The sequence below is a fragment of the Epinephelus lanceolatus genome, chromosome 11, assembly GCF_041903045.1.
Source record: "Epinephelus lanceolatus isolate andai-2023 chromosome 11, ASM4190304v1, whole genome shotgun sequence".
Classification (NCBI taxonomy): Eukaryota; Metazoa; Chordata; class Actinopteri; order Perciformes; family Serranidae; genus Epinephelus; species Epinephelus lanceolatus.
In genome coordinates this window covers 42,635,715-42,656,589 of record NC_135744.1, presented here as the reverse complement: position 1 = coordinate 42,656,589, position 20,875 = coordinate 42,635,715, and the positions used below count along the sequence as shown (strand labels likewise).

The 20,875-nt window shown below is 41.8% G+C and overlaps 1 protein-coding gene across 2 annotated transcripts; it reads left to right on the top strand.

Moving 5' to 3' along the window:
* Positions 1 to 1,765: 1,765 nt before the first annotated feature.
* rhogb (ras homolog family member Gb) lies at positions 1,766 to 19,705 on the top strand. 2 transcript variants are annotated; one of them, XM_033649232.2, is made up of 5 exons: positions 1,766 to 1,932; positions 15,216 to 15,324; positions 16,052 to 16,211; positions 17,650 to 17,820; positions 19,212 to 19,705. In XM_033649232.2, exons 3-5 carry the CDS (start codon positions 16,083 to 16,085, stop codon positions 19,485 to 19,487), a joined length of 576 nt encoding a protein of 191 aa, XP_033505123.1. In that variant the 5' UTR covers positions 1,766 to 1,932; positions 15,216 to 15,324; positions 16,052 to 16,082; the 3' UTR covers positions 19,488 to 19,705. The 2 variants fall into 2 exon arrangements, with proteins under 2 accessions (XP_033505123.1, XP_078028774.1); XM_078172648.1 differs by lacking the exon at positions 15,216 to 15,324 and having other exon boundaries at positions 1,798 to 1,932.
* The last annotated feature ends 1,170 nt before the right edge of the window (positions 19,706 to 20,875 follow it).

Sequence of the window (20,875 nt, the reverse complement as noted above, 5' to 3'; positions counted from 1 at the left end):
TGTTGTAAGCTACTGTCATTACCTGCATCTCTCTCTCTCTGTCTCATTGTGTCATATGGATTACTGTTAATTTATTATGTTGATCTGTTCTGTACGACATCTATTGCACGTCTGTCCGTCCTGGAAGAGGGATCCCTCCTCAGTTGCTCTTCCTGAGGTTTCTACCGTTTTTTTTTCAGCTGTGAGGGTCATAAGGACAGAGGGATGTCGTATGCTGTAAAGCCCTGTGAGGCAAATTGTGATTTGTGATATTGGGCTTTATAAATAAAATTGATTGATTGATTGATTGACAAAACAATGGACGGGAACAAAAAGACACAAAAGGACACAAAATGATCATGGAGGGACAACAAATGATCACACAGGGACACAAAACAAACGCATAGGGACACAATGAACACAAATGGGCACAAAACAATGGACAGAAGCAAAACAAGCATGAAGGGACACAAAATTACCACAAAGAGACACAATGAATACACAGGGACACAAAATGAACACAAAGGAGCACAAAATAATGGATGGGAACAAAAAAAAGAAAACGAAAGGACACAAAATGATCATGGAGGGATGAAAAATCACCACACAGGGACACAAAACAAACACACAGGGACACAAAACAAATGCACAGGGACACACAATGAACACAAAAGGGCACAAAAGAATGGACAGAAGCAAAAAAAAAAAACACCAAAACATTAAGGGACACAACATGGCCACAGAGGGACACAAAATGAACACAAATGAGCACAAATCAATGAATGGAAGAAATACCACCACAGGGGGACACAACATGATCACACAGGGACACAAAATGAACACACAGGGACACAACATGATCACACAGGGACACAAAATAAACACACAGGGACACAACATGATCAAACAGGGACACAAAATAAACACAAATGAGCACAAATCAATGAATGGAAGAAATACCACCACAGGGGGACACAACATGATCACACAGGGACACAAAATGAACACACAGGGACACAACATGATCACACAGGGACACAAAATAAACACACAGGGACACAACATGATCACACAGGGACACAAAATGAACACACAGGGACACAACATGATCACACAGGGACACAAAATGAACACACAGGGACACAACATGATCACACAGGGACACAAAATAAACACACAGGGACACAAAATAAACACACAGGGACACAACATGATCACACAGGGACACAAAATGAACACACAGGGACACAAGATAAACACACAGGGACACAAAATAAACACACAGGGACACAACATGATCAAACAGGGACACAAAATAAACACAAATGGGCACAAAACAATGGACAGAAGCAAAGCAAACATAAAGGGACAAAAATCATCATAGAGGGGCACAACATGATCATAGAGGGGCACAAAATGACCACACAGGGACACAAAATGAACACAAATGAGGACAAACAATGGATGTAAATAAAACTACCACAAAGTGACACATAATTATCACAAAGGGACACAACCTGACTACAGAGGGAAACAAAATTATAATAAAGGGACACAAAATGACCACAGAGGGACACAAAATGACTTTGTCAGAAGAGACAGACTCAACATGAAACACAAGATTTTTTTTTAAGTTTCTCAACTTTGGGCTGAACACAAAAAAATCCGGTGTTACACACACACACACACACACACACACACACACACAGTAAACTTCCTCAAACTTGCCCCACCGCTTCCTCTCCCTCTCCTCTCGGACTTCCTCCTCTTCATTAGCTCCACCCGCTGAGATAGAGATCCGCTGTCCCTCCAACATACACTCACACACACACACACACACACACACACACTCACACACACAGACACACTCTAACAAACACACTAACATACTGACACACACAGAGGAGCGGGACTGAGCGGAGCTGTGTGCCCGGAGAGGAGGACTGATGAGCGGTGAGTCTCTGCGTTTCATCCGCCCGGTGCTCCGGGATCAACCGGTCAGCTGAGTGTGTGTGTGTGTGTGTGTGTGTGTGTGTGTGTGTGTGTGTGTGTGTGTTTCCTCTCTCTGCCCAAACTTTCAGCCCGTTATTGATCTCTGCTTTAATTCCCGTCAGCCGATCGAGCGGTTCTTCAACGGATCAATAATCTTATTTGTTTGTTTGTTTGTTTGTTTGTTTGTGTGTGTGTGTGTGTGTGTGTGTTTCCTCTCTCTGCCCAAACTTTCAGCCCGTTATTGATCTCTGCTTTAATTCCCGTCAGCCGATCGAGCGGTTCTTCAACGGATCAATAATCTTAGTTGTTTGTTTGTTTGTTTGTTTGTGTGTGTGTGTGTGTGTGTGTGTGTGTGTGTTGACGCTGCTGCGGGAGACTGGAGATGAAGTGCGACCACTCCCAGTGTGTTTGTGTTTGTGTGTGTGTGTGTGTGTGTGTGTGTCAGTCACTTCTTGTTAGCACTTTAATATAAATTCAGTGTCATCAGAGGAACATGACAGAAACACTGCGGTATTTATGAACATTAAATATTATCTGTAATACTACATGAATATTATAAGTACATTTATATAATAACACTGTCGTATAACTACAGAAAGATTATGGGCATACTAACTAACTACTATCTATATACTAAGGAACATAACAGGCAATGTAATCTAAATAAATATTAGATAAATATTAGGAAAAGAGAGACCTGGGTATAAAGTTAAAAAAAACATCTACAGTAATATTATCTTTGCTGTTTCTGAATAACTTCAACATCACTGTGAGAATATGACAGAAATACCAGAAATACCAAAAAAATGTCATTGTCAATAATATAACATTTAATGAGAGAGAGCAGTTGAAATAGTATACAAAATGATCACTAAGGGACACAAAACGACTTAAGATGGACACAACATGACCACACAGAGAGACACAAAATGACTACAAAGGTACACAGCATGATCATAGAGGGATATAAAATGACTACAGAGGTACACAACATGACCACAGAGGGACACAAATGACAACAGAGGGACACAAAATGACCACAGAAGGACACACAATGACCACAGAGGGACACAGCATTATCATAGAGGGACACAAAATGACCTCAGAGGGACACAAATGACAACAGAAGGACACAAAATGACCACACAGGGACACAGCATGATCATAGAGGGACACAAAATGACCTCAGAGGGACACAAATGACAACAGAAGGACACAAAATGACCACAGAGGGACACAGCATTATCATAGAGGGACACAAAAGGACCTCAGAGGGACACAACATAACAACAGAGGGACACAAAATGACCTCAGAGAGACACAAAATGACCTCAGAGGGACACAAAATGACCACAGAGGGACACATGACCTCAGAGGGACACAAAATGATCTCAGAGGGACATAAAATGATCATAGAGGGACACAAACTGACTTCAAAGGGACATAAAACGACCTCAGAGGGACACAACATGATCATAGAGGGACACAAAATGACCACAGAGGGACACAACATGATCATAGAGGGACACAAAATGACCACAGAGGGACACAACATGACCTCAGAGGGACACAAAATGATCTCAGAGGGACATAAAATGATCATAGAGGGACACAAACTGACTTCAAAGGGACACAAAACGACCTCAGAGGGACACAACATGATCATAGAGGGACACAAAATGACCACAGAGGGACACAACATGACCTCAGAGGGACACAAAATGACCTCAGAGGGACACAAAATGACCTCAGAGGGACACAACATGACCTCAGAGAGACACAACATGACCACAGAGGGACACAAAATGATCATAACAGGCAATGTATTGGAGTTAATATTGCATACATTTTAGGAAAAGAGAGATGTGGGTTTAAAGTAAAAAAAAAATCTACTTTGTACTTTGAGAATATCAGAAATATTTCAGACGCTGTGTCCAAAACATTATCACAGAAATAATATAACATTTAATCAAAGAGAGAGCTGGTATGAAGTGAAATATTTTCTGTAATACCAGTGCCGGACGAAGTACATTCCAAAATATATATTTAATAATGATTATTTTGTCAAATTATTTTTTATATTCATCATTAAAAAGGACAAATGTGAAATCAAACACCGTAGCTTATTAGCAATAATAACAAATAACAACAAGAAATAAAAAAATACTGTATATGAAAATTTGCCTCGTAGTTACTAATAAGAATATCATAAACATACTTACCGATGTGTACGTAGAACTATAGAAATATTGTAGGAATCTTATAAACAGTGTTTATTATAGAGGGAAGTGGTTAGTATCCAATTAAATATTTATATGTGGAATATTACTGGCACCACACACAAACAAATACTACAAAACAAACAGTATTATTATTATCAAATATAGGAATACTTTAATGATGAAACTATCACAGGAAGATGACCGGCACCATGTGTGTAGCAGCAGTACTGTCATCACTGCAGTACAACCACGACTTTCGCCCCGGGATGCCATCGTTCACTTCCTGTAAGATTGTAAAGCCAAACCTTGTTCTTTTTTCCTAAACTCAACCATTTGTGTGTCGTTGAAAGAAAAAAAAACGTAATTTCATGGTGTTGTACCAACGTAGTGCTTTTATTTTGAAAGAGACTGCATGCAAACTGTACATTTCCTGTGAAAACAGAAGTGTATTTTGAAAAACAGTCACAGGCACACTTTTGAAATAGAATATATAGAAATACTTTAAACACGACTACAGTAAATTTAAAATGACCATTAAGTACCAGAAGTTGAGATGCACGATACATATTTGATAGATTATCAAATAATAACAGGATATTTATATTGTTATTTATTATTCCGATAATAAATGACCACAGATGGATAGAGCTGATAGCACAAAGCTTTGGTTCACAAGCTGAAGTTCAATGTTCATTATCAGCGTTTTAAACTGTGGTGAAAATCTCAACATGACGTCCATTTAGTTGCTGTTCTGGAGCTTTCGGTCGAATCACGTGATGATCTCTTGACTCTCATGGATCTCTTTGTGTTTTTGGACTGTTGGTCAGACTGAGTAAGCATCATGAAGAATCACTTTGGACTTAAGATGGACATTTAATGTTACTTTGGATTTTTATTGACTAAATTCAGTGATAAATTTAAAAAGTCATGCATTAAAATGAACATTTCTTGATATAATAGATGAGAGCAGTGAACAGGAGTTCAAATAAGTATGTGAATGCTATTAAAATATGAGCTGTAATATCAGAGAGCCAAACCAACACATATTAACTGTATACTGTATATATGGTAATAACATATTATAGGAATGTACTGTGTGATAATATGAATGTATGCCAAAAAAACACCCCAGCAGTGACTAATGGAGATGACATCACACAAAGTGTCAGCAGTCACACACGCTCAGATGTGAATCAGAAACATCACAGTCAAGTTGGACAGTTTCAGGCTTCCCAGAATGAAACAGGAAGTCAGAGAGTGATTTGTCAGCGATCGCTAAGTTAGTGCTGATGATGGTGAATCATTCAGTGTCACAAACTGTAAATACACAACTATGACTCAGTTATCTCCACTGTTCTCTCTGTTCTGTGTGTGGTTCCCACAGTCTCTGGGTTTAAACCCTGACTTGGCCTAATATTCTTGGTTGTTTTAGCCCAGGCTTGGTCTACTATTCTTGGTTGTTTTAGCCTAGGCTTGGTCTAATATTCTCGGTTGTTTTAGCCCAGGCTTGGTCTAATATTCTCGGTTGTTTTAGCCCAGGCTTGGTCTAATATTCTCGGTTGTTTTAGCCCAGGCTTGGTCTAATATTCTCGGTTGTTTTAGCCCAGGCTTGGTCTAATATTCTCGGTTGTTTTAGCCCAGGCTTGGTCTAATATTCTTGGTTGTTTTAGCCCAGGCTTAGCCTAATATTCTCGGTTGTTTTAGCCCAGGCTTGGTCTAATATTCTTGGTTGTTTTAGCCCAGGCTTAGCCTAATATTCTTGGTTGTTTTAGCCCAGGCTTGGTCTAATATTCTTGGTTGTTTTAGCCTAGGCTTGGTCTAATATTCTTGGTTGTTTTAGCCCAGGCTTGGTCTAATATTCTTGGTTGTTTTAGCCCAGGCTTGGTCTAATATTCTTGGTTGTTTTAGCCAAGGCTTAGCCTAATATTCTCAGTTGTTTTAGCCCAGGCTTAGCCTAATATTCTTGGTTGTTTTAGCCCAGGCTTGGTCTAATATTCTTGGTTGTTTTAGCCCAGGCTTAGCCTAATATTCTCAGTTGTTTTAGCCCAGGCTTAGCCTAATATTCTCGGTTGTTTTAGCCCAGGCTTAGCCTAATATTCTCGGTTGTTTTAGCCCAGGCTTAGCCTAATATTCTCGGTTGTTTTAGCCCAGGCTTAGCCTAATATTCTCGGTTGTTTTAGCCCAGGCTTAGCCTAATATTCTCAGTTGTTTTGGCCCAGGCTTGGTCTAATATTCTCGGTTGTTTTAGCCCAGGCTTGGTCTAATATTCTTGGTTGTTTTAGCCCAGGCTTGGTCTAATATTCTTGGTTGTTTTAGCCCAGGCTTGGCCTAATATTCTTGGTTGTTTTAGCCCAGGCTTGGTCTAATATTCTTGGTTGTTTTAGCCCAGGCTTGGTCTAATATTCTCAGTTGTTTTGGCCCAGGCTTGGTCTAATATTCTCGGTTGTTTTAGCCCAGGCTTGGTCTAATATTCTCAGTTGTTTTAGCCCAGGCTTGGTCTAATATTCTCAGTTGTTTTAGCCCAGGCTTGGCCTAATATTCTCAGTTGTTTTAGCCCAGGCTTGGTCTAATATTCTCGGTTGTTTTAGCCCAGGCTTGGCCTAATATTCTCAGTTGTTTTAGCCCAGGCTTAGCCTAATATTTTCAGTTGTTTTAGCCCAGGCTTAGCCTACTATTCTTGGTTGTTTTAGCCCAGGCTTAGCCTACTATTCTTGGTTGTTTTAGCCCAGGCTTGGTCTACTATTCTTGGTTGTTTTAGCCCAGGCTTGGTCTACTATTCTTGGTTGTTTTAGCCCAGGCTTAGCCTAATATTCTTGGTTGTTTTAGCCCAGGCTTGGTCTAATATTCTTGGTTGTTTTAGCCTAGGCTTGGTCTAATATTCTTGGTTGTTTTAGCCCAGGCTTGGTCTAATATTCTTGGTTGTTTTAGCCTAGGCTTGGTCTAATATTCTTGGTTGTTTTAGCCCAGGCTTAGCCTAATATTCTCGGTTGTTTTAGCCCAGGCTTAGCCTAATATTCTTGGTTGTTTTAGCCCAGGCTTGGTCTAATATTCTTGGTTGTTTTAGCCCAGGCTTAGCCTAATATTCTCGGTTGTTTTAGCCCAGGCTTAGCCTAATATTCTTGGTTGTTTTAGCCCAGGCTTAGCCTAATATTCTCGGTTGTTTTAGCCCAGGCTTAGCCTAATATTCTTGGTTGTTTTAGCCCAGGCTTAGCCTAATATTCTCGGTTGTTTTAGCCCAGGCTTAGCCTAATATTCTTGGTTGTTTTAGCCCAGGCTTAGCCTAATATTCTCGGTTGTTTTAGCCCAGGCTTGGTCTAATATTCTTGGTTGTTTTAGCCCAGGCTTAGCCTAATATTCTTGGTTGTTTTAGCCCAGGCTTGGTCTAATATTCTCGGTGGTTTTAGCCCAGGCTTGGTCTAATATTCTCAGTTGTTTTAGCCCAGGCTTGGTCTAATATTCTTGGTTGTTTTAGCCCAGGCTTGGTCTAATATTCTCAGTTGTTTTAGCCCAGGCTTGGCCTAATATTCTCAGTTGTTTTAGCCCAGGCTTGGTCTAATATTCTCAGTTGTTTTAGCCCAGGCTTGGTCTAATATTCTCGGTTGTTTTAGCCCAGGCTTGGTCTAATATTCTCAGTTGTTTTAGCCCAGGCTTGGTCTAATATTCTTGGTTGTTTTAGCCCAGGCTTGGTCTAATATTCTCAGTTGTTTTAGCCCAGGCTTGGTCTAATATTCTCAGTTGTTTTAGCCCAGGCTTGGCCTAATATTCTCAGTTGTTTTAGCCCAGGCTTGGCCTAATATTCTCAGTTGTTTTAGCCCAGGCTTGGTCTAATATTCTTGGTTGTTTTAGCCCAGGCTTGGTCTAATATTCTTGGTTGTTTTAGCCCAGGCTTGGTCTAATATTCTCAGTTGTTTTAGCCCAGGCTTGGTCTAATATTCTTGGTTGTTTTAGCCCAGGCTTGGTCTAATATTCTCAGTTGTTTTAGCCCAGGCTTGGTCTAATATTCTTGGTTGTTTTAGCCCAGGCTTGGTCTAATATTCTCGGTTGTTTTAGCCCAGGCTTGGTCTAATATTCTCAGTTGTTTTAGCCCAGGCTTGGTCTAATATTCTCAGTTGTTTTAGCCCAGGCTTGGTCTAATATTCTCAGTTGTTTTAGCCCTGGCTTGGCCTAATATTCATGGCTGATTTATCTCTGTTGTTCCGATACTCACTTGAGTTTAAGACCAATAAAACATTTGTGGTGGCCTCACACAAGAAACACCTGCGAGCTAATAGCAGAGCAGGACTTCTGCAGCTCTTGAGTGTACCGCTGTAAACTACTGGTCAGACTGTCTCAGAAACACTTTTGCGTCACACATGCTGCTGCTGGATTAACATAGCAGCGGACAAACCCTTCCTGTTTCGGTTTCAACACAGACCAGTTCCTCTTTGGCCTCTGGCGTCTGAATGTTCATCAGGGTGAGGGGAGGTTAGGAAACGCTGCCTCGGTATGGTAAAGTGCTTTGCCTCTGTCAGACTCTGCTTGTCATACTCAGTTTGGGGACATGGTGACATAACTAAAAACAAGACACATGAGCAGGGAGATTTAGCTGGAAGAGAAAACAAAATGTGAACTAAATTAATTATTAATATTCTCCAGTGTTTTAGCCCCAGTTTGGCCCAATATTCTGCAGTGTTCTAGCCCCAGTTTGGCCCAATATTCTGCAGTGTTCTAGCCCCAGTTTGGCCCAATATTCTCCAGTGTTCTAGCCTCAGTTTGGCCCAATATTCTCCAGTGTTCTAGCCTCAGTTTGGCCCAATATTCTCCAGTGTTTTAGCCCAAGTTTGGCCCAATATTCTCCAGTGTTTTAGCCCAAGTTTGGCCCAATATTCTGCAGTGTTCTAGCCCCAGTTTGGCCCAATATTCTCCAGTGTTCTAGCCTCAGTTTGGCCCAATATTCTCCAGTGTTTTAGCCCAAGTTTGGCCCAATATTCTCCAGTGTTTTAGCCCCAGTTTAGTCCAATATTCTGCAGTGTTCTAGCCCCAGTTTAGTCCAATATTCTCCAGTGTTTTAGCCCCAGTTTAGTCCAATATTCTCCAGTGTTTTAGCCCAAGTTTGGCCCAATATTCTCCAGTGTTTTAGCCCCAGTTTGGCCCAGTATTCTCCAGTGTTCTAGCCCCAGTTTGGCCCAATATTCTCCAGTGTTCTAGCCCCAGTTTAGTCCAATATTCTGCAGTGTTCTAGCCCCAGTTTAGTCCAATATTCTCCAGTGTTTTAGCCCCAGTTTAGTCCAATATTCTCCAGTGTTTTAGCCCAAGTTTGGCCCAATATTCTCCAGTGTTTTAGCCCCAGTTTGGCCCAATATTCTCCAGTGTTCTAGCCCCAGTTTGGCCCAATATTCTCCAGTGTTCTAGCCCCAGTTTAGTCCAATATTCTCCAGTGTTTTAGCCCAAGTTTGGCCCAATATTCTCCAGTGTTTTAGCCCCAGTTTGGCCCAGTATTCTCCCGTGGTTTTGGCCCAATTTGGTCCAGAATTCTCCAGTGTTTTAGGCACAGTTTAGTCCAGTATTCTCCAGTATTTTAGCCCCACTTTGGTTCAATATTTTCCAGTGTTTTAGCCCCAGTTTGGCCCAGTATTCTCCAGTTATTTGGTCCCAATTGGGTCCAATATTCTCAAATGATTTAGCCATGGTTAGGCCCAAAAATCTCTGATGCTGTGGATTTTTTTTGGCTTGATATCATCAAGTGTTTTAGCCCCAGTTTGGTCCAGTATTCTACATTGTTTTAGTTCTGGTTTGGTCCAGAATTCTCTTGAATTTTCACTCTGGTTTGTTCTGATATTTTTTGGTCTTTTCATGTATATTTCCTACTGTGTCCACCACCTGGTTTAAGTTGTGCATATACATTATATTATTATTATTATTATTATTATTATTATTATATTTGTCCTAAAAAATCTCATAACCTACTATTTGCTGTTAGTTGTTCTGCAGAGCAGGTGTCTGGGTTTTTCGAGATCATTGAAACCAAAGTCCACACAGCCGTTAAAATATTCTGTAAACCTCATAGCTCCAGTTTTAGAGATTTTCCCATCAGAGCTTCAGCTGCAGGATGACTCGGTTCCTCTGTGGGTCAGGAGACTCTTCCTAAACCAGCAACATAAAATACAAATACAGAAAAAGAACACAGCTGACGAGACGAAACTAAAGCTGTTAGTTCCTGAAACACGGACATACAAGACCAGCAAAACCACAAAGGAGACGGCTGGCTCCAGTGGCACTGATTATATTTCAAACTACGTCCCTGAGGAAGACATGTTTGAGGGAACTCACCGTGAATCCTATAACTGTGGCCAAAGCTTTTATTTCCCTCGTCTATAGAGAGAGTAGCCTCGACAAGGGGATCACACACAGAAGATCTATACAATCAGCACAGTTTCAAGATTAGAATCACCAATTCAGTATCTGACCAAATGTCTCCCCTTCTGTTCCTGAGATATGACGTTAAAACATGATGATGTCACAGTCAAGCTGACCTTTGACCTCTTGGACATAAAATGCCATCACTTTATTATTTTATGAGGTCAGAGTGACCTTGACCTTCGACCATCAATTTCTAATTTGTTTATCCTTGACAAATGACAAATCCTTGTGCCAAATGTTAAGAAATTCCTTCAAGGTGTTATTGGGATATCATGTTCACGAGAATGAGACGGATGTAAGGTAACAGTGACCTTGATGTTTGACCATCAAATTCTAGTCAGTTCATTCTTGAGTCCAAGCAGACATTTGTGCCAGATTTGAGGAAATTCCCTCAAGGTGTCCTTTGGGTATGGAGATCACAAGAATGAGATGGATGTAAGGTCAGTGTGACCTTTGACCACCAAATTCTAATTTGTTCATCTTTGAGTCAAAGCGAAACTTTGAGCCAGATTTGAAGAAATTCCCTGAAGTTGTCACTGGGATATCATGTTCATGCGAATTAGACAGATGTAAGGTAACAGTGACCTTGATGTTTGACCACCAAATTCAAGTCAGTTCATTCTTGAGTCCAAGCAGACATTTGTGCCAAATTTGAAGAAGTCCCTCCAGGTAATTTACAGCTGCTGCTTTCACAAAAATGAGATGGATCGAAGGTCACATTGACCTTTGACCTGTGACCTAATTTGTTCATCCTTGACTCAGAGTGTGCATTTGTGCCATATTTGTGTTCTTTGGGTATTATGTTCATGAGGATGAGATGGACGCAAGGTTGTGGTGACCTTTGACCACCAAATTAGAGTCAGTTCATTCTTGAGTCTAAGTGAACATTTGTGTCAAATTCAAATTTTTGAATTTGGTCTATTTGACGAAATTCCCTGTAGGTGTTCTTGATATCACTTTCATGAGAACAGGACGGACGAACATTCCTACTTATGTAGTACGACAGCTGTGGCCGGAAGCGTTATGTTTTCAGGTTGTCCGAACATACGTTGCCGGTGCGGAGGCATAAAAACTTCATGTAAATGTTTTCTGACGCAATGTGAGCAACAACCGTGTGAGAGCCGACCACTGTCACTGAAGATTTCTTTTTGGCCTTGTGTCTCAGCATCGTGGCGATTCACGTAAATGTTCTCTGACATGATGATGATGAACTGTCATTAAAACAAACAGCTGCAGTGTGTGTTCCACACACTCTGAGAGGAAGGTCACTTTTACACAATGAGTGTGTGTGTGTGTCAGGTTATATGTTACTGATCTCCGTTCTTCTTCCTCTTTTTTCTCAACGTGTTTTCTTCTTTCTTCCTCTCAGTCTGACTCCGTCAGCGCTGACCTCAGATCTGTCCTCAGACCTGCTGCTGTCACAGTTTGGGCTGATGAACCTCTGAAAGATGCAGCATCAGTTTGGTTCGCTCAGATTGTGTCGTTTATTCATCTCCTAATGTTCGCTCAGTGTTCAAGACAAAAACATCACCAGGACATGAGACTGATGTGACAACTGACATCGAAAAGTAGCATAAGAATTTTGTTTTGAGGGTTTTTCCATATACTTCAATACAGTGGCAGTTTTATCACAGCAGCACCTGGTGGACGTTAGAGGAACTTCAGCTCTGACTGCAGGTGAGACACACGGTGAAGTTGAGGTAAATTTCACTGTGAGACACTCTTAAAGACTCAGTGAATATAATTCTGTGTTGAGAGGCGGACGCTTGTTCATCATGTCTTTACTGACGTTTGTGCTTCATTTCAACATGAAACCACAGTGACAGTTTTTCTGCTGAAAACTTCCTTTTTTCTTCAACACCATCTGAGTTACAAAAGGACATCGTTACAACACATGAAACGTTTGTCAGTGACTCTGCAGGTTATCAGCGTGTTCATGTTATCTGTCAGAAAACTTTGCCTATCAGCCGTTGACAGACGACGAAGGAAGAACTGAGATCCTTAACTGAAGAACCAAAGTCTAAAATTACTCAAGTCAATTCAAAATGTTACTTTAAAAAGTGTATTATTAAAGAGTCAAAAATAAAATACTCATCATACAGTGCAGCTCCTTTATTACAGAGTATTATATTATTCTGTTTTTATTTTAAGTAAATCCATATGAAAGAATTTTAATGTTGTACTTTATCAATGTGGAGCCAGTCTTACTGCTGGCTCCAAAGGTACTGGACTGAAAGGGTTTGGTGGAAACGGGGCATACAGGTCAAAGGTCAAAGTCACTGTGACCCTTTCTGTCCATATTGTGAATGTGTTATCTCAAAAACACCATAAGGGAATTGTCCACTTGGATTCAACGATGAACTGATGTAGTTGTCATAGGTCAAAGGTCACCATTACCTTGCATCCGTGTCACTCTCATGAATGTAATATCTCAAGGACACCTTGAGAGAATTTCTTTGAATTTGACACAAACATCCACTTGGACTGGAGAATAAACTGATTAGAATTTTGTGGTCGAAGGTCAAAGGTCAAGGTCACTGTGAACGCACAAAACATGTTGTGAGCTCAAGAATTCATATGCTAATTATGACAAAACTTGACACAAATGACTAACAGGATGAAGTGATGGCATTTTATATCCAAAAGGTCAAAGGTCAGCTTGACTGTGACATCATCATGTCTTAACGTCATATCTCAGGAACAGAAGGGGAGACATTTGGTCAGATACTGAATTGGTGACTCTAATCTTGAAACTGTGCTGATTGTATAGATCTTCTGTGTGTGAAGCATCCATGTTTTCACTGACATGGATGGAGACTGTCAGAGAAAGTTACAACTGTGCGGTGTTAATTCAGTTCATTAAATGTTTGTTCATATCTGGTTTTAGGTTTTAATTCTAGTTAACTACAATAACTTTGGGAATTTACTACTTTTACTTGTGTAAATAATTTGAGAACTTCTTCCACCGCTGCAGGAAGTACTGAGACACTGTTGTGTCGACTGTAAGAACACTACAGAGTAACAGCAGTTGTACTCTCAGTGAAGGGTCTGATATTTCCTCAGAGGTCACGGTCACACCGCGCCATGTAAACACCGTGAAGGAGAGAAAACCAAACGCTGTGAGATCAGAGGTTAAAGCTTCCAGCAGGAGTGAGATCAGCCGACCTCCGCCCAGAGACAGAGAGAGGAGGGTGGGGTCAGCGTCCCCAGAGTCTGGGCTGAGCCACTTTCTCTATCCAGACATCTGGAGGGAGCCTCCACACAGTTACTGCTTTAGTGTTCAGCACACAGTCCAACAGAGTCACTTTTCATATTCACATCAGGACCTTCACTTTTCACTTTCCTCTTCAGGAGCGTTTACAGCACAGACGACACGAAAACACTGAAACTCAGAATGAAACAGACCTGAAGCACTCGAATAAAGACAGAGACGCGTCACTATGTATCAGAACTCTCTGTTGCTGACTTGTTTTTAGTTCGACCTTTCCTAAATCGCTCTTTTTCTTCTTCACTGGTCTGTAAACTGCTGCTGTTACACTCAAACTGACGGGAACACAACTCCTGCAACCCAGACATGAGCCAAACGACTTGAATACAAACCGGTGACTTCAACGTTAACTTGCTAACTAGGAGGTGATAACATTTCCAGCTTGAATATGATCTGGGTGACTTGGACTTGATCTGAGCAAACTGAACATGACCGTACTTAAACGTGTCCTGGTCGACTCAGAAACAACATGGGCGATTTGGATATGGCTTTGTTGACTTGGACAAGATTTGGGTAACTCGGACATGACTTTGTAATTAGAACATGGCCTTTGCGACTGGATTTGATGACTTAGACTTGATTTGGGTAGCTTGCATTTTAACTAGGTGACTCGGACTTGATCTGGGTAAAGCAGAAACGACCATGGTGACTTAGACGTGTCCTGGTCGACTCAGTCACAACATATGCAATTTGGTGACTTGGACAAGTTTTGGGTAACTCGGACATAACATCAGGAACTTAAGCATGACTTGGTAACTAGAACTTGGCCTTTGTGCCTCGAATTGATGACTTGGACTTGATTTGGGTAAACTGGAAAGTTACACAGTGGTGACTCAGACGTGTCCTGGTCAACTTGAACGTGATCTTTGTGCCCAGAGATGAATTGGACATAACCTGGGATGAGACTGGACGAGTCTAAATGGGACTCGAGGTTTACCGAGTTAACTACAGCTACCCCTACCAGTACTGCCATTAGTACTCCTGACACTCCTGATTCTGCTGCCGTGGGCCTCAGGTTGATGATGTCCTGATAAAACTGGAGACAGAAGGAGGAAAGAAAATCTAACCAGCTGTCTGTCACGTAAATGTAAATAAAGTTTCAATACAAACTGGCTGTGTGGGAGGAGACGCTGTGTGTGTGTGTGTGTGTGTGTGTGTGTTTAATGAAACTTTATACGTTCACTCCGAGTGACGCTGGCATTCAAATCCGTGTGTGTGACTGTGTGTGTGCAGGATAACATCTCTGTTTTGTTTGGAGACCGTTTCCTTCTGCAGATCATTTCCATAAACACAAATACTGACCGATGACAAACTCTGCCCCCCTTCTCCCCCCCACCCACCCCCCCTCTCTGCAGTCAGACGATGGGACGTCACGTGTGTCTGAACAAACTGTGTTAACTGAAGGAAACTGAAGCGTCTCTGACAGCCGGAGTGGGACGAGTCAAGCAATCAGAGTCACTGAAGGTAAACTCAGACAGGTAGCCACACTGTCCCCTCCTGATGTCAATACTCTGACAGGAACTCTACAGAGGATGTTGATTTCAGGGCTGTTTCTGGTTAAACAAAAAGGATCCTACTCTTTAACACAAAGCTCTATCTCTGTAGGGATCCTTTGATAATGTTGTCAGACACTCAGAATAACAATCTGAGCCTGTCAGTGACAAAAACAGACACAGACGGACACAGACGGTGTGAACATCACTCAGTACTGGACTAACATTAAGAACTCTTCTTTCCATCAGTCACTTAGACACAAAAACATAAAAAATAAGCTCCATGTTGAAAAATACAGAAGTTTCTTTGTAAGTAAAGGATCTGAAAACTTCTTCCACTGCTGCATGAGTCATAAATAAACCATAATCAGAGGTCCAATCTTCGCATTTGGCTCTAAAACTGACAGACAAAAGCAGCGCAGTAAAAAGTGTTAACCTCTACAATACAGTGAGGTGGAAATTTAGGGGAAGAATAAAACATGTTGCATGAGTTTCAGAAGTTTTCTATTTTTACTTCTCTATTTTTCTTTTTGATTTAACCTGCTGAGAGATTCTACTGGTCTTTAATTACTAGTGAAAGTGTTTTTCTGTTTTGAACGGTGTGCTTGAGATAAAGGCCGCCACAAAGACAAAATGTATCGTACAATAAATTGTAACAGAACGAACCTTCGGTCAGTTCCTCCTGTTCTGTGTTGCAGGTCGCTGAAGGCTAAGAGGTCAGAGGTCATCATGCAGAGTATAAAGTGTGTGGTTGTGGGTGACGGTGCTGTGGGGAAGACCTGCCTCCTCATCTCCTACACCACCGGAGCTTTTCCCAAAGAGTACATCCCCACTGTGTTCGACAACTACAGCAGCCAGGTGTGTTTGTGTCCGCCGGCTCATGTTCTTCATCTGTTAATTCTCGTGCTCGGCTGCCAGAAAATTGCTCAGTAGCACCCCTACAAATTTTCGATGAAGCAGCCCCTGAAGTTGGTTTCACCTACACATATGAAACTTGGTAGGCACATGAAACACTCTAAGACATTACAAAAAATTCTCTTGGAGCCATACTCTAAACCCAACAGGAAGTCAGCCATTTTGAATTTACTGTGCAATTTTGGTACATTTTTGGCCATTTCCAGGGGTCGTACTTCAACGAACTAGTCCTAGAGATTTCATCCGCTCGCCTTTAAAGTCGGTCTGTTGCGTCAAGAGACCTTAAAGATAAAAATTTGTTACAAGCTTGTGTTTTCGTCAACCGTGTGACCTTGGCGAGGCGTCAGACTTATAGGTGTCACCACGAAACAGGATGTGGTTTGTAACTCCAACATACTTCACATGATTGATGACAGTCCCACCCTAAACACATCTACATGCCAATATTTGGCAGTGGGTATAGCGCCCCCACCTGGCAACAGGAAATGTCGTGTTTTATACTTTGACAAAGTCGACCAGATTTATGTCAAACTTGGGAAAAATATGCAATATTACATGTCCATTTTATAATAGAGACACATAGATATTAAATCATATTTCTTGAAGTATAGACATTATTATAAGAATCCAGGAATGGTTGTTGTACTTTAGGGATTTCACTGACTGATCCTTGAGTGGTAAATCTGAGCTTTTCCAACATCAAGTGAGCCATGACATCATCGACCACGTGGCCAAAGAGAGGGGGCAGGTTAGACTTCCTGTTGTAAAGACCGAGACGTCTGGCTAGCAATGATGAAAAGCTCAAAGCACAAGTCTGAGCTCGTAAGAGACCCAGATCTCTTTGGGTCACACCAAATATTTCCAACTGCGGCTCTGCGTCTATGGTTTTATTACACATGTACGGAAATGTATTGATTAAATGTTTAGTATAAAAAATGTCTGAAATAGTGAAAACTCACAATGTTTCAATGTCACAATTTTCTAATGTTCACATCGACATCCAAACAAACTGTTCAAACCCCAAACGATTTAATTTCAATCATGTAAAATACAGAAAAGCAGCAAATGATCGCAATTCAGCGGCTTGAACTGCTGAACGTTTGTTATCTTTGCTTTAAAAATGACAAACGATTAATCAACTATCAAAACTAATGCTGATTACTGTTCAGTTGATCACCTGGTAAAAATAAAAAAAAGATGATTTAATGATTGATTAATATGTTAAATTTGATTGAAAATTTGGTGGGAATCTGTCAGTTTCAGAGATTCCAAATGTTTTTACCTTCGTAGTTACACAGATGAAATGTGTTGTTCATGTCATATTGACGAGGTGTGTGTGTGTGCATACCTGTTTGTGTGTGTGTGTATGTGGTGCGTTCAGGTGACGGTGGACGGCAGGACCATCAGTCTGAACCTGTGGGACACAGCAGGTCAGGAGGAGTACGATCGGCTGAGGACGCTGTCCTACCCACAGACCAACGTCTTCATCATCTGTTTCTCCATCTCAAGCCCCGCCTCCTACGAGAACGTGAAGCACAAGTGGCATCCAGAGGTCAGAGGGCTCAGTGAGGTTTCAGTGGCTCTTTGACCACATGTGGAGTTTGTTTTAATGTTGGTTCGACTTTTGGTTTATGGGTTGACCACCGGTTGAGCAGAAAGCTATTTCCTTATTTTAAATTAATAAATTTGAAAGCATCGCAGACCGTCCCTCTAACAAAAAACAGCGCATAGGTCGTCTGTACTAGCATATTTATGTTTATGTTTAGGTGGCGACCTCTAGTGCCCGTAGTAATTATGATGGGATCAAAGGTGGAAGCAAAGTGATGTAAGTCCACTAAGGGAGGAGGTTGGTGGGGGTCAGATGGGTCAAACAAATACTGGACTTTGAACAAGTGTCAGAACGAAGCCAACACTTAAGTATCAAAAGCTGCAGTTCCTCTAATGTCCACTTGAGGCTGGCTCCAAGAGTGAGTCAATCCCCACAGAGCAGTAGATCAGTTCATCATTAAATCCAAGTGGACGTTTGTGCCAAATTTGAGAAAGTGCCCTCAAGGTATTCTTGAGATATCGCATTCACGAGAATGAGAGAAACCCAGTAAGATCATCCTTGACTCATAGTGGATGTTTGTGCCAATTCAAAGGAATTTCCTCAATATATACTTAAGATGTGGCGTTCCCGAGAATGAAAGGGGGGCGAAGTCACACAACTTTGACCTTTGACTACCAAAATCTAATCAGTTCATCATTAAGTCCAAGTAAATGTTTGTGCCAAATTTAAAGAAAGTCCCTCACAGTGTTTTTGAGGTATCACATTCACAAGAATGAGAGGGACGCAAGATCACAGTGACCTTGACCTTTGACCACTGAAATATAATCAGATCATCCGTGACTCATAGTGGATGTTTGTGCCAAATTTGAAGAAATTCCCTCAAGGTATTCTTGAGATATCTTGTTCACAAGAATGACAGGGGCGCAAGATCACAGTGACCTTGACCCCCAAAATTTCATCAGTTCATTGTTGAGTCCAAACAAATCCTGTTCCAAATTTAAAGAAATTCCCTCAAGGTGTTCTTGAAATATTGCAAAGATAGGACAACAGTGCAGAGGCATGAAAACTAATTAAAAAACAAGTCTTAGCTATAATTAGTGTTCTGTAATCACAGTGCGCAGAGGCAAAAAATGAAAAACTTTTGTTAACAACGAGTTCAGACTGAACACGGCAGAGAAACAGCGATAAACAAAAGACAGAAAAATACGACCTTTGTTTTATTTATTTGATTTTTCAAATTTAAAATGAAAACAAGAAAACAGTCATTTTACTTCTTGACAAACGTTCGGCTTCATGTTTTCAGATTTCAGATTGATTGATATAATTAAAGAATCTTTAGCTTTAAAGACGAGGTCGTTTCTAGTTGTTTATTCTGTCATCATTGTCATCACCAGGTGTGTCACCACTGTCCTGGCGTCCCCATCCTCCTGGTCGGCACAAAGAGCGACCTCCGGAACGACGGCGAGACTCAGAGGAAGCTGAAGGAGCAGAACCAGACGCCCGTCAGCCACCAGCAGGGCGCTGCCCTCGCCCGCCAGATCCACGCCATGCGCTACCTGGAGTGTTCGGCCCTCAACCAGGACGGCATCAAGGACGTGTTCTCCGAGGCCGTGCGGGCCTACCTCAACCCGCAGCCCACCGTCAACAAGAGGCCCTGCGTCCTGCTGTAGGACCGCGCCTCGAACGCCACATCAGCGGGTTTCTGTGGCGCTGATGCTGCGGTGTTACTGCCTGAGAGACTGTTCGGAAAATCTATGTTAAAATGTGTTTTTTTTATGTTTGGTTAGAATTTTATCTTTGAGAATTAGAAAAGTAGTTTTGAGACGTCCATTAATTTAAAACATTTCTAACGCTGCAGTAAGAACGAATTAAAATCAAATGAAACTCATCCTGTCGTCTGTTGTTATAAACTCTGATGATGTCACGCTCAACATGGTGGCCCTGGACACGTGTGTTCATGTAACATGACTGTGGGCTGCTTTCATGTGCTGATGTCTGGGTAAATAAAAAGCCTGTTAGTTATTTATCAGAGGACGAGGGGGAGTGACTAGGGTAAAACAAATCATCCTCCCAAGTGGTGGCAGCGTCAGGAGCCGGCATTGGGCCAGCTGATTTGGCTCGATTCTGCTGTGTCATTCATGCCGAGTCACAGCCGAGTCAGGCAATCAGACGTGGCCCGACTTATTTCTTCTGGCGTGCCGCATTTGGACCAAAACTGGGCCAGGTCATTTATAACAGCAGCCCAGTGGTTACAGCGTCAACAGCCAAAATCGGGCCAGCTGATTTGGCTCGATTCTGGGGTGTCATTCATGCCGAGTCACAGCCGAGTCAGGCAACCAGATGTGGCCCGATTTATTTCTTCCTATCTGCCAAGTTTGGGCCGGTGCTGGTCCAGGTCATCTTTGATAACGGCCCCGTGGTGGCAGCCAAAATCAGGCCAGATTATTTGGCCCAATTTTGAAGTGTCATTCATGCCGAGTGTCAGCCGAGTTGGGCAACAGCATGCGACCTGACTAATTTCATCTGGCATGCCGAGTTTGGGCCGATGCTATGCCAAGTCACTTTTAACAGCAGCCCAGTGGCGGCAGCCAGGTTATTTGGCTCAATTCTTAATTGTCATTCATGCCGAGTCGGACATCGGGACATGGCCTGACATATTTCTTTCGTCCTGCTGAGTTAAGGCCGATGCAAAGCCAAGTCATTTTTGACAACGGCCCAGGGGTGGCAGTGTCAGCAGATGGAATATGGCCCGGTTCTGGGCGTCATTCATGCCGAGTTGGGTAACTTAATGTGACCTGATTAGTTTCATCCAGGATGCAGAGTTTGGGCCGATGCTGGGCCAGGTCATTTTGGCTACCTGGGACTGTCAGACATAAATAACCATATTTTATCATATTCTAACCAAACGCAGGTGATGGAGTCCATGCAACGAGCAAACAGCACAGAGAACGAGTCACCTCTTGAAGTAAATGCACAACTGAAACAAAACCAACAACATTTATAAACGCTACATTCCTATATTTATTCATACATTAATTTAAGTGTTTATAGATGCTTG